This window comes from Balearica regulorum, chromosome 2 (genome assembly GCF_011004875.1).
Source record: "Balearica regulorum gibbericeps isolate bBalReg1 chromosome 2, bBalReg1.pri, whole genome shotgun sequence".
Classification (NCBI taxonomy): Eukaryota; Metazoa; Chordata; class Aves; order Gruiformes; family Gruidae; genus Balearica; species Balearica regulorum.
The window spans coordinates 106,968,242-106,982,422 of NC_046185.1; the positions used below are offsets into that span (position 1 = coordinate 106,968,242).

General features: G+C 42.7%; 1 protein-coding gene across 2 annotated transcripts in view; it reads right to left on the reverse strand.

Annotated features, from left to right (window-relative positions):
• ADCY1 (adenylate cyclase 1) overlaps positions 1–14,181 on the reverse strand; it is a 170,414-nt gene that overhangs the window by 34,327 nt on the left and 121,906 nt on the right. For both annotated transcript variants that reach the window (XM_075745272.1, XM_075745273.1), the window contains exons 9-11: positions 10,691–10,885; positions 9,187–9,284; positions 1,313–1,397 (exon numbers count right to left, since the gene is read on the reverse strand). In XM_075745272.1, coding sequence (XP_075601387.1) covers positions 1,313–1,397; positions 9,187–9,284; positions 10,691–10,885 — 378 coding nt within the window. The remainder of the gene's footprint in view (positions 1–1,312; positions 1,398–9,186; positions 9,285–10,690; positions 10,886–14,181) is intronic.

Sequence of the window (14,181 nt, forward strand, 5' to 3'; positions counted from 1 at the left end):
TAAAATATTATTATAGTGGTTTTGTGAGTGAGATTGACTCATTTGATGCTAAAGCATGGAGAATTTGAGTCACTTGTCCAGTGTAAAATAGCAAATAAGTGCCAGAAGACTGATTAAAATAGGGGAATGACCAGTTTACAATTCCATATTCATTATACATAGCAGATTCATTATCTTTTATTTATTAAATAAGACAAATTTTCACCACAAAATTTCCAACTGTGATATTCTGATGTTTTATATTTTTTTATTTTTCTAATGCTGGATTTGATTCCGTAAGGTACTGAATCTCTAGAGGAATCTGGAATAAATTCAAACTCCGTTGACTGCCAAAACAGCTGGAACAAAATTTGCACTAGCCCCAGGGAAATGTCATTAAGAGGAGAGATTTCCTACAACCTTCATCTGTGTTTCTACTGTCCGTAGACAGAACAACAGATGATAAACTACTATGCCTTTATGAAACAAAAGTGATCATCACAATTACTTCCAAATAATTGTGTAAGTTTATAAATAAAGATCTGCTCTGTACCAGATACTCTGCTACTATACTATTTATGTTTCCATGAAAACAATTACTTTCCTTCTGCCAAAGGGCATTTTTTCTTAAATAAAAATTAGTGTGTGCTAATCACCAAAGCTGATTAACCGTGTAGGTGTTTTCTCCTGGTATTTGTCTGAAAATACTAAATTTAGATTAAGCCACTAGAGATTTCTTTCATCAGAAAATTAGTCTGTAGCTGCTTTATTCTGATCTGGCAGACATAGTTCTCTTCTACAACAACCAAACATCCTTCTGCATCATTACTGTTGTGAAAATGTAATGCAGGAGAACTAATCATTACTAAAGGATTTGGAAAGGCCAGGGGTTATGTGTGCAAAACGTTGTGCTTTACCATCAAAATAGTTGCTGCTTCGGCAGAAAAAGTTTTGAAAATAGAGGGGAAGTTAGCAGGACTTTACACCCAGATACCAGTTGGAATGGAAGGGAGAACTAGCGTGCTCCATAGTCAGAAAGCAGAAGACTGGAATGATTCAGTAGCTAGTGGTAGGTGTTCAGGGAAGACATAGCAAAAGAGACAAAAAAGCATAGCATTACTGGCACTGAATGCTACACTGCTGTAACTACTCTCAGGTGAACCATCTTCGGTTTTGAAATGCCTAATATATTACTTAGCAGTGAACTTGAAAAGCATATAGATTTCAGACTCTATGAATCTGTGAAGCATGTGTTGATGGCTTCATAATCCAAAGGACGAACAATGCATAGCCATCAAAAGGAAGAACAGTCATAAAATCTTAAATCACTTACTTGTACTCGTGTGACATGTAGGTACATAATACAAGCCACTAGGAAGCATATGCAGAACACCAGGAGAACAAGAACTACGGTACTCCTAGAATCAAAACACAAGAGAAGTAAAGCAGTGCAACTCAGTAGCAGATAAGATCAAACAGCACAGGGGTCCTTCTGAAATGGTATTTTGGATGAATGGTGGAGGACTTGCCCCTCCCCCTTGCTGTGGTGCTAACCGTCACAAAGGAAATTTCACAGTGAAATGCACTGCTCTCAAGAACAAGAAATCAGTAAATTCTCTTGTATATGGTGCCCACTCTGACCTCAGCAAGGAGATCAAAGCACCTCAAAAATTCAACTGTAAGGTGTGTCAGGAGAGATACTTTCTAATTGTAGGCTAATGTGGAATATTCAGCATGATGACTCTTATAAATGGAGTGTGTAACCCAATTACTTGGCCTTGGCAGCTGTGTAACAGTTACCAGATGCGTTTCCCTTCAAATCTCTCCTCAAAGATTCAGAAATCAGAGGCCAGTCAACTCAGGCACTTATCAAGACAAGTAAAATCAGACCAGAGTGCAATCCCTTCTTCTAATGAAACAGAGCAACTCCCTCCTTTTGAGACTTCCTCAATGGTTAGAAAAATCTTAGGTTTCACAAAGATACTACAGTAATTCTTTTAATTCTTAATCTTCCCTCTCCTGATCTTTCAAAATAGGCTTCTCCTTTGTGAGATGAGGGGTGCAGGCCAAGCACTTCCTTCCTCCAGAAAACCTGCATTATTTGAACAGTACCTCATAGATGTGAGCCAGCTGGCAAAAATTAGTCCACCAGTGCTGGTGCTTTGATTTATGCTCAGGGACAGCCTGGCCCCAAGCCAGCCATGGAACCAGAGCCATACAACAGCAGCATAACATGATCTTCACCCTTTCTTTTCTAGTCTTGAAAATGTGTCAGATGGTCTAGAAGATGTGACCCATGGCTGCAGGTATGTATGCATCTGTGCCCTTGACCATCACTGGGGAAAGATTGCTTATATAGGGTTTCTAACAGTAGAAGACAAAGAGTGCAATTCCTCTGCTGTGGAATTTCTCAGTATTTGGCTTAAATTTCAAAATCATGTAACAATTCCCACCAATATACAAACAGGGAAAATGCTGTGGTGTAGTATGTGTATCCAGAATGGGGAGGTGACTCTAGATTCTGTCAGTGTGGATTCTGAACACAAGTATTAATAGCCAGCAGGGTCTCCTGTGCTTTTAGAGAATTGGCTTATATTCAGAATGGTAGTATGCTAAAAAACAATGCAGGGGATATGATTGCAACAGCATCTTTTAAGGCAGGAACAGCCAACAACTGACACTAGTGTTGAGTGGGACCCTGACAGAGATTTGGGTTGGCACCAGTAACAAAGGGCTACATTGTTTTTTAAAAATAAACCCAGCATAAGACATTAGAAAGGTTCGTCATCGCGGCTTTTAGTGGCTATGCTGCATGTGTGCCTCCATAACTGGACAGCTTAGGTTGACAGAAACATAGCCTTACTTTCACCAATGCCATCTGGGGATGTAAATTATGTCTTTAGCTGAGAAGCTGTTTTGCTCAGATAATGACAGGAATTGTGAGAACATCAAGCCCATTGCTTTCTGTGTATTTATGCAGCAACTGGCTTTCTTGTCTCTAGATTTTGAACCTCCTCCTTGGAATATTGTGATACATGTCAAACACCATTATTATCACTTCTCCCATTATAGTAACACACTACACGTCTTGGCTTTTGCATTCTCTTGTCGTACTTATAACTACTTTGGCAAACTAAAGAGCAACTTAAAGCTCCAACTTCGGTGGTGAGGGGAAATTTTCCAATAGTTCCAAAGTTTTAGTCGAGCTTGTGGCTGCATCTGTTTCACAGTGAGGGAAGAGCCTGAGAAGACTAGTAATTTGGTTGTATGAAGCCACCACCAACAGACACTGGAAGAGAGAAGTTAAGACCATTCAGTGGATGGTTCTTCTAACTAACCCAGTGATGAACCAGTCCATCTTCATGGCCTTCAGTAGTTGTGTTCTGTTGGAACTCATGTGTCTGTCAGATCAGAGCTTAAACTGAATCTATGCCCAGCTGTTTTTAAGTGACAGTATTTTTTGGAAAGGTTACCAACTATCACACCATATGATTCTTGGAAATTTATTCTAGTTTCAACTACACTCTTTGTCTCTCCTTGTTCTCAATTGCCATGTGCTGCAGCTGGGCTTTACTTCAGGAGTAGGTGAAAGAGTTCTTAACTATGCTCCAATCAGTCAGCAGAGGTTGTTAGTATGGAAATTAGATGACTTTTGTAAGTGACTTTGAATTCTGCAGATGAAAGGTATTATATAACAAATTATTATTACTAAAATAAAAAAGGTGTTTCTCAAACATTCAGTTAGAAATAATAGAATACAGGAATAAATATTATTCTGACTGGGGATTTGTGAATAGAAAAGCCTAGAATTTAAAATGGGATTTTCAAAAGCATTATCCTGTGGCCAGTTTTATTTCCATTGAAACCATAAAAATTAGTAGAAGTGAATGATGCTTATTTTGAAAGTTTTGATTTTCTCATCTGAAAAAGCTTATTGCTAATAATTTTTGTACCTTGGACACAATTACATCTACTTAGTATAATCCCTAGATTTTAAAGTGAAGTCTAATTGACAAAATCTGAAGTAATCACTAAACTATGTCACTCAACAATAGGCATCAGGGATCCCCCAAATACATCATGAGTATTCGGTTATGCATGCTTTACTGCAGCCAAGTTCTGACTGCAACTCATGTGGGAATGGCCAAACTACGCACTGGGCACTTTGTGTAGTGATAGCATTGATACCAAAAAACCTCAATGCAGGCTATAAATTTTGGTTGAAAACCTGAATGGATACTTCAGTACTTAGTTCCCATTAAGCTCTGTGTTTACCTGTTGCTATCAATACCTGAAGTACCTCCTCCAAAGCCAGCACAAATACATTTAGAAAAGCTGCAATAACACCTTTGTTTGTAGTGCAGAAATATGTTACATAAGTTTAGCAGATTTTAGTGTTTTTGTCTTCTAAGTGCATCCTTCTACCAACAAAAAAAAAAAAAAAAAAAAAAAAGAAAAAAAGGAATAAAAAGGAAAGAGAAAAAAAGAGAACAAAGAAGATATTGTTTTAAATAAGATAACAAAATATGGTTCCTTTGGCCAAATGGAAGAAATAACAGTTATACTGAGGGTATACCAACAGAGAATCATAGAATCATAGAACAGTTTGGGTTGGAAGGGACCTGAGAGATCATCTAGTTCCAACCCCCCTGCTAAGGGCAGGGACACCCTCCACTAGACCAGGTTGCCCGAAGCCTCATCCAACATGGTCTTGAACACTTCCAGGGATGGGGCCTCCACAAACTCTCTGGGCAACCTGTTCCAGTGCCTCACCACTCTAACAGTAAAGAATTTCTTCCTAACATCTAATCTAAATCGACCCTCCTTCAGCTTAAACCCATTACCCCTTGTCCTGTCACTACACTCCCTCATAAACGGTCCCTCACCAGCTTTCCTGTAGGCCCCTTCAGGTACTGGTAAGCTGCAATTAGATCTCCCCGGAGCCTTCTTTTCTCCAGGCTGAACAATCCCAAGTCTCTCAGCCTGTCCTCATAGGAGAGGTGCTCCAGCCCTCTGATCAGCTTCATGGCCCTCCTGTGGACTAACCCCAACAGCTCCATGTCTCTCTTGTAATGAGGCCCCCAGAGCTGGACGCAGTACTCCAGGTGGGGTCTCACCAGAGCAGAGTAGAGGGGCAGGATCACCTCCCTCGACCTGCTGGTCACACCTCTCTTGATGCAGCCCAGGACACGGTTGGCTTTCTGGGCTGCAAGCGCACACTGCCGGCTCATGTTGAGCTTCTCGTCAATCAACACCCCCAAGTCCTTCTCCTCAGGGCTGCTTTCAATCCCAGCCTATAGCTGTGCTTGGGATTGCACCAACCCACATGCAGGACCTTACACTTGTCCTTGTTGAACTTCATGCGGTTCGCACAGGCCCACCTCTCCAGCCTGTCAAGGTCCCTCTGGATGGCATCCCTTCCCTCCAGCCTGTCGACCACACCACACAGCTTGGTGTCATCAGCAAACTTGCTGAGGGTGCACTCGATCCCACTGTCCATGTCGCCAACAAAGATGTTGAACAGTGCCGGTCCCAGTACTGACCCCTGAGGAACGCCACTCATCACTGTTCTCCACTTGGACATTGAGCCATTGACTACAACTCTTTGAGTGTGACCATCCAGCCAATTCCTTATCCACCGACTGGTCCATCCATCTAATCCGTGTCTCTCCAATTTAGAGACAAGGATGTCGTGCGGGAAAGTGTCGAATGCCCTGCACAAGTCCAGGCAGATGACATCAGTTGCCCTTCCCTTATCCACCGACGCTGTAATCCCATCATAGAAGGCCACCAAATTTGCCAGGCACGATTTGCCCTTAGTGAAGCCGTGTTGGCTGTCACCAATCACCTCCTTATTTTCTGTGTGCCTGAGCATAGTCTCCAGGAGGGTGTGCTCCATAAGCTTGCCAGGCACAGAGGTGAGACTGACCGGCCTGTAGTTCCCTGGGTCTTCCTTTTCTCCCTTCTTAAAAATGGGGGTTATGTTTCCCCTTTTCCAGTCAGTGGGAACTTTGCTGGACTGCCAGGACTTCTCAAATATGATGGAGAGTGGCCTGGCCACTTCATCTGCCAGTTCCCTCAAGACCCACGGATGCAACTCATCAGATCCCATGGACTTGTGCACCTTCAGGTTCCTTAGACATTCTCAAACCTGATCTTCTCCTACAGTGGGCGGTTCTGCATTCTCCCAGTCCCTGCCTTCTGTGACCCGGGCAGTGTGGCTCAAGCACTTGCCAGTGAAGACTGAGGCAAAGAAGTCATTGAGTACCTCAGCCTTCTGCATATCCTGGGTAACCAGGTCACCCGTTTCATTCTGGAGGGGACCCACATTTTCCCTCGTCCTCCTTTTCTCACTAACATACCTATAGAAGCTTTTCTTCTTGTCCTTGACATCCCTGGTCAGACTAATTTCTATCAGGGCTTTGGCTTTCCTAACCTGCTCCCTGGCTGCTCGGACAGTTTCTCTGTATTCCTGCCAGGCTACCTGCCCTTGCTTCCACCCTCTGCAGGCTTCCTTTTTTGTTTGACTTTGTCCAGGAGCTCCTTGTTCATCCATGGGGGCCTCTTGGTGTTTTCGCTTGACTTCCTCTTTGTTGGGATGCATCGCTCCTGAGCTTGGAGGAGTTGGCCCTTGAATATTAGCCAGCTGTCTTGGGCCCCTCTGCCTTCCAAGGCTTTGTCCCATGGTATTCTACCAAGCAGATCCCTGAAAAGGCCAAAGCCTGCTCTCCTGAAGTCCAGGGTAGCGAGCTTGCTGTGCTCACTCCTCGCTGCCCTGAGGATCCTGAATTCCACCATTTCGTGGTCATTGCAGCCAAGGCTGCCCTTGAGCTTGACGTCCCCTACCAGGCCCTCCTTATTGGTGAGAATAAGGTCCAGCATGGCACCTCTCCTTGTGGACTCCTCTATCACTTGGAAGAGAAAGTTGTCATCAACACATTCCAGGAACTTCCTGGATTGCTTGTGCTTTGCTGTGTTCCCCCTCCAACAGATGTCGGGGTGACTGAAGTCCCCCATAAGGACCAGGGCTTGTGAACGTGAGGCTGCTCCTATCTGCCTATAGAGGGCTTCATCTGCTCAGTCCCCCTGCCTGTAGCAGACCCCTGCTATGATGTCCCCTGCCCCAGCCCTCCCTTTGATCCTGACCCATAGGCTCTCAGTTGGCTCCTCATCCATCCCCAGGTGGAGCTCCATGCACTCCAGCTGGTCATTGACATAGAGGGCGACGCCCCCTCCTCATCTGCCCTGCCTGTCCTTCCTAAAGAGCCTGTACCCTTCCATCCCAACACTCCAGTCATAGGAGCTATCCCACCTCGTCTCTAATGCCAATAAGGTCATAGCCTTGCAGGCGCACAAACGTCTCCAGCTCCTCTTGTTTATTCCCCATGCTCCGTGCATTCGTGTAGAGGCATTTCAATTGTGCCCCCGATGAGGCTGACCTATTGGCTCGGGTGGCTGGGATTCTTTTGATATATCTTCCCAGTGTTACCCTGTTGGTTCCTGTTGCATCCGGAGCCCCTGGCTCGTCTCCTCTAGGCTTCGAGCATTCTGTAGTGCATCCAGCACGTCTCTGAGCAGTAGGCTGAGGGCCCTCGCCAGTGTCCCGTCCCTCCAACCTGGGCACATCATCCCACAACATGTCGCTGGCAAGCCTGATGTTATCCCCCTCCCTCTTTGAGCCTAGTTTAAAGCTCTGTCGATGAGCCCCGCTAGTTCCTGGGCAAAGATCCTCTTTCCCCTTTGAGAGAGATGAAACTCATCAGGGTTCATCAGGCCTGGTGCTGTGTAGGCCATCCCATTGTCAAAGAACCCAAAGTTGTGGCATTGACACCAGCCACGGAGCCATGCGTTTATGGACTGTATCCGCCTGTTCATCCCAACATTGCTGCCCTCAACTGGAAGGAGGGAGGAGAATATTACCTGCACTCCCGAATCCTTCAGTGACTGTCCCAAGAGCCTGAAGTCCCTTTCGATCGCTTTCGTGCTACATGTCTTTGCCTCATCCCCACCCACATGGAGGAGCAGAAGTGGGTAATAGTCAGAGGGCTGTACCAGGCTGGGGAGTTTCCTAGTGATGTTCTTAACATGGGCCCTGGGGAGGCAGCAGACTTCTCTGAGAGGAGGGTCTGCCCTTCATATCGGGCCCTCTGTACCCTTCAGAAGGGAGTCCCCTACAACTATAACCCGCCTTTTCTTCTTTGTGGGAATGGTCACGACATGAGGCATGGGCCTTTTGGGCCTAGGTGCTACCCCTGGTGTAGCTTGACTGTCATCCATATCCTCGCTTGAGTGGCCTTCCACAGCCAGAGCCTCATACCTGTTGCACAGGGGTACATGGGAAGGAGAGGTGGGTGAGGAGGAGAAGGTTCGCCTGCCACGCCGAGCGTAGACTTGTTTCCATTCACTCCGCTCTTTGAGGCTGCTGCCTTCTGCCTGGCAAGGGGAGGATACAGGGTCCCCTTCACTTTGGCTTTGGTCTGTTAACTGTCCCTGTTTCTGCCTCAGGGAGGGTAGAGCTTGGCTCCATCAGTCTATCTCTCTCTCAGCCTCTCTGATGCTCCTTAACCTCTCCACTTCTTCACATAATTCTGCCACCAGGCTGAGCAGATCATCCACCTGGTCACACCTCAGGCAGCCAATCTCACTACCGCCTTCCCCTGCCAGTGCCAAGCTTAGACACTCTCTGCAGCCTGAGAGCTGGGTGGCTGCATGCTTCTGTGGCAGCTCTGTCTGTGTTGCCACATGCCTTCTGGCAAGCCCAGAGCTTAGGGTTTTCTGCCTGGTGGGTGCCATGGCTGAACTCCTTCTATGAGAGACTGATGACCACCAGTGGACTCCCCTCTTGAGCAGGTAGACTGACTAGGCCCTGCCTGCGCAAACTGCCGCGCCGGGCTCCAGGTCGCTAGCGCTCCCTAGGCTGCCTTTTATAGGTGTCAGGGCTGGGTGCCGTTGCTTTGGCAATGCCCAGGTCTCGTCAGCGTTTCCCGCGAGAGTGGTTGGCTTGTGGCAGGTCTCTTCCTGTTTTCCTGTCTCTGGGAAGTCAGGAAAAACCCCGTGTGCCTACATCTGCAGCTCCGCTGCGGGTCTCCTGTTTGAGAAGCTACTGACCTGGGTGCTAATTCCCATTCCAAAGACAGTGTTTTGACCTGTGCAGGATGCTTGAAGATATTGCACTTTGAATTATAATGGTAAAAGACAGAAACTTACTGTGGTATTATTAGAAGGTAGACAAGGCCAAATAAGGCAGCTAGAATTAGTGAGAGAACTACAGCACTGGTGAAGTACTCATCCTGAAGCTGGTGGTACTGTTAAAGGAAGAAATGAAGACAGTGAGCATTTTATACACACCCACCACTTGTCCATTCTCAGTAAGAAAGAACTATAGCCTAAAATAAAGCAAGCCCCTACCCATTTTACGAACAGAAATAATCATTGCTTAGTTCACATGAAAAAAAAGATGAGGCAAGTCTACACAACATTTTCCTTGACAGCCTTCTGTTTCGGCTGCTCGTGTTGGCCTAGCTGTTTGTTTTTTTTTTTCCACCCTGTAACTAGTCAAATCTGAGTTAGGCTCAAACATAAGTTTATCTATTGGAGCAAAAAGGATTCAGCCATTTTGAACCAGAAGGAGGTGGCACTCCCTCCTCTCCACTTACTCATCACAAAAAAAGGCCAAAACCCCTTGGTGCTGCCTTCAAGGAATCCTGTCACCTCAGCTGCTCAAGACAGCACACTAACGGGTGGGCTGGAGGCAGCTGCTAATGAGAGACACTGGCTTAGTTTTGAACAGTTACTGTCCTTGATTCCACTAAGCCACAGTTCTTACAACAGAACACTTTTCAGCAGTAGAAACCTCAGAAAGGTCAAAATTTCAATCTCGTTTACACCGAGAGACTTTCTTATTTTGAAAGAAAACAATTATGATTAAATAATAAATCACTGTGGAAACTTGAAATCAAAGTTAATGCTCAAGACCTTAAAAAAATTAGTCCAATGTGGCACACAGCATTCTGAGTCAAAAGAGTAGTGACATGAAATCTTAGGCTATGAAGTGACTTACAGTGGAAAAATAAATGCTATTGCCAAATTAATCCAAAATCATATCACTTCTGCTTTTTCAAGCACATAAACAAAAGGGGTTTGTTTTTTTTTTTTAATCAAAACAATTTGTATTTACAAACAAAATCCATACAAGGTAGGAACAAACAGCTCTACTTTGTTAGTTTATATGCATGCTTATAATTCTGGAGTAAGTCCACTGCTTTCAGCACAGTCACACTGGCATATATTTTCTATTACTTTTAATATTTTTTACTTATCATGTTGCATATGCAGAGGGAAGCATCCTCCTGTCATTAATGCTTCTCCAGTGCACATGGGTCAGTAGGCAGCCACATTGCCATAAGACAGCATTAAACAGGTGATGTAGGTCAGGCAGTTTGGAGAACCAAAAGTAAGGCCAAAACACAGGATATGTAACTTTATGGGGGAGGATCTTGATGAGTAAAAAGATATTGATCTTTCTTTTTATCCCCTCCAAGTGATTCCACAGAAGGTGGAGGTAATGTCTCCCTCTTAACTGAGAAACAGTCCAGAGGATTATTTAAAGATGGTGAGTAGAATTTAAGTATTGTTTAAAAACAAACAAAAAACCAATGCTAGCTGGCTTATGATAAATGAAATCAGTAAAAATAATTTTAAACCCCCTTACTTTTTTTTCACGTTCAATTTGCTTATACTTCAGGGTAATGAAGTTCAAGTCAGCCATCTCAGACTCTGTTTGCCGGGCCTCTATCAAACGGCTGATGTATCTGTTTACTCGAGTTCCTGGAGTGTTGTATACAACATTGGTAGAAAAAGAGGAACGATTCCTGAGTTTTTCAGAGGCTGTCCTCAATGCTCTCCTCTGTAGCACAGATGAAGAAAGAAGCAAAGATTTTATTAACATTGAAATTTATCATTGCTGTTCATACTATCTCAAGCTCACAGCTAGGATGAGGAATTCATTAAGCAGAGCAACTACAAAAGACAGATATCTTATCTCCATGTGATTGTTGTCTTCTAAAAACGTAGCTGAAATCCCAATCTCATTAAAATCAATGAGAAAACCCCCCACTGCATTCCAGGATTTCAGTCTTGATCTGCAGAAATTCTCTTCACATACTGCCCTGATATTTCTCTGCCACTGAGGAAATAATCAGTTTGATCTCAGTCAATGTGATTTTACCTAGAAAAAATAATTAGAATTTTTTTCTTGACAGAAGACATGGAGCTCTGGACATCCTGAAGACAAGATAACTAGGCTCTCATGTTACAAGACAAGTCCTACTGTCCAAGACTGTCTAGGTAGCAATATATGTTTTGACAAGATACTTTTCCTTAACCTCTTGCACAGTGACCGTATGTGACTTCAGAGGGTCCGAAATCTCAAGTGTTCCTTCCTTTGACTCACTCAAGTGGCTCTTTTGTTAAGACCTCCTGGGAATGCCTTAAGTGCACTTGCAGACCCAGACGGAGCAGTTCAATAAATTATCAGAGCTAACTTGTGCCTTGCTGGGGTTAATTCCTCCATGGCTGAGACAGCACAACTGACCAGATGATCACTCATAGCCCTATTCAGTGCAAAAGAGTTATCACAGAGCATATCTGAAAGGGATTTTAGACAATCTGTCTCACTTTTCACAGAAAGCACTCAGAAGACGATGAGCAGCATCTCAGCCACACTGGTGGTAACCTTCAGTTGAGGGCACCGTAATCTAAACCGTTATGGCTAGATCTGCACTAGGATGACTGCCCATGCCCCAGCACATTGAAAGGGTCAGGGCCTTCACAAAATACTCTTGTAGATGCAGCATTTTTTAAACACAGAGTGAGAAAGATATAGGCCAATCTTGTAAAAGAAAAACCAGTCACCTAATGGTTAGCACTTTGAGTAGGAAGAAAGAGATATCAACTGAATATCCTTTTTACCTCAAAAGAGATCAAGCCTTACTTCCCAGAAGAGTTTTGACAACCAAACATGCAAGTTGTACTATTTTAGTACAATTAAAGGAATACTTTTTTATCTAACATCTGCAGAGTTTAAGATAACAATTCAAAACATTATGAAATGACAAGTCTGCTCAGGGATAAGGATAGCATTGGCTCAGGATATAATCAGTAGAGTCTGTCAGCAAGCTGGTACAAAAGTGTACAAAATTTCTCTCTTCAGAGCAGTCAGTACTTAATAGCCCACTCTTTAAAGTCTATACTGTTTATATCCTTTCAAACTAGATGGTAGAAAGAGGTGGTGATTGCTATTTAAGTAATTCTGCACGAATGGCAGTTTCCTGTTTTATTCCACAAGAAGTAGTTCTCATAAGATCCTCACCAGTGAACAAACAGTGGACTACAGCAGTTCAGGAGTTAAATAGCTTATACGTATATTATACCTGAATACTTATGAAGAGTGGGAAGGGTTAACTGCTGACTGATACCTTAGTTTTCTGATTGTAAAGAATGGACCTTAGCAAAGATAAAATAACTTTCCAAGTCCTGTTTTGCTGGCTTTATATGTAAAGAGCAGGTTATACCAGCATTAAACAATTATCAGGCTACTCGAAGCATTTTTCTTTAAACTATCAGCTCCCGTTATTTGATAAGTTGTCTGTGGTGTAAGAATTGTTTCAACATGAAAAATAATCTTGTGGACATACATAGATTAGAGCTTTCAAATCCAATCTTCTGGGTTCTGTTAGCCCCCGTAAAAATCTTAAATTGTCAGCCAAACAACTATTCTAAATGTTTCTAAACAGAGATAAAGTTCTCTTGCAGAAGACATTTGTCCTACAAGTTTGTAGGGAAGCTGAGTGCTTTCAGGAATACTGTCAGGAAGACATATTTTGCTCTTCATAAAGATAAACAACAATTAGTTAGTATCTGTATTGCTTAAGGTGCAGCAGAAAGTACATCTTTGGGGGTATTTTAAAATCCAAATTTAAGCTATAGCATAATAACAGGGGGTGAGCATTAAAAAAAAAAAAAAAAAAGAAAATGCTTCTTTGCTTTAAAATCTGGAATGAGTGTACGCAATGGGAGTTATTCTGATATATGGAATAAATTATATTATCTATTCTGCCATTTTGAAATAGGGTTAAAGTTACTGTGCTAAATAGCTATTGCTCACATATAATTATTTTCACCAGGTCTCTTATTTTTATCTCTATTATTATTTCACACATATGTCTTTATGTCTTATATGCGATCAAGATCCAGTATTTATATTTCTCAGAAATTAAATTAAAAAATACATGCTACAGATTGTGTTGGCTTCAAAGCCTTTATAGCCATAACTTGTTTCACATCATTTGAGGACTGATAATGCTGAAGAAACCCCGCATTGCAACACAGTGTATTTATATTAAAATCATATATCATGCATAAACATTCCAAAAGCTCAGAACAACTGGTTCAGTTAAAGATAGCATTGTAGAACTTCACTGCAAATGTTCTGACATGAGAAAATTTTCATTAGATCCCTAGCAAACCCATATCGGGATTTTCTGCGTACGCTACCATATTTATATATACATACACAGAAGACACACTCTGAAGTATTGCATATGCTTCAAAGAATGTGTGGGTTACTTTTTTTAAATACTCAAAGAACAGTACTAATTCACCATTGGAAGGCCTTGTACATGGCCAATTTCAAAATCAAATCTGAATTTACTGAAAGTCTTCACTGAAACTGTTTTAAAGGTACTAATGGACTTTTCTCCCCTTTTCCCACACAAGAAACACAAGCACATGTAAAATCCAAAATATAAAAGTTAGAATGCTTTGTGAAAGTAAGATTTAGAGTGACTCTTCAATAAATATACATTATTTAAATAATAAAAAAAAAAAAAAGGTGGAGCAATCATTCAGGATGAATTACTGATTCCAGTGCACACACGCCCTGCTTTGGAGCACTGGTGGAGTGACCTATGTAATATTGTCACCTGCTGGCAAAAAAAATTGAATGACCCACTCCTCAAAAATTTTTCTCCATAAATTTCTGGGTAGATCCACACACAGAAAAGGAAGTAAACCAGGCTACTGGTTTGTAAAGCAATTTTGAGTTATGACATTACAAGCCATTCAAGAAAGTGGTATTCATATTTGTATTAGGGACTTTTTTTTATTTAGGATTTGTATTATGGACTAAGAGGGTTTTTGGCT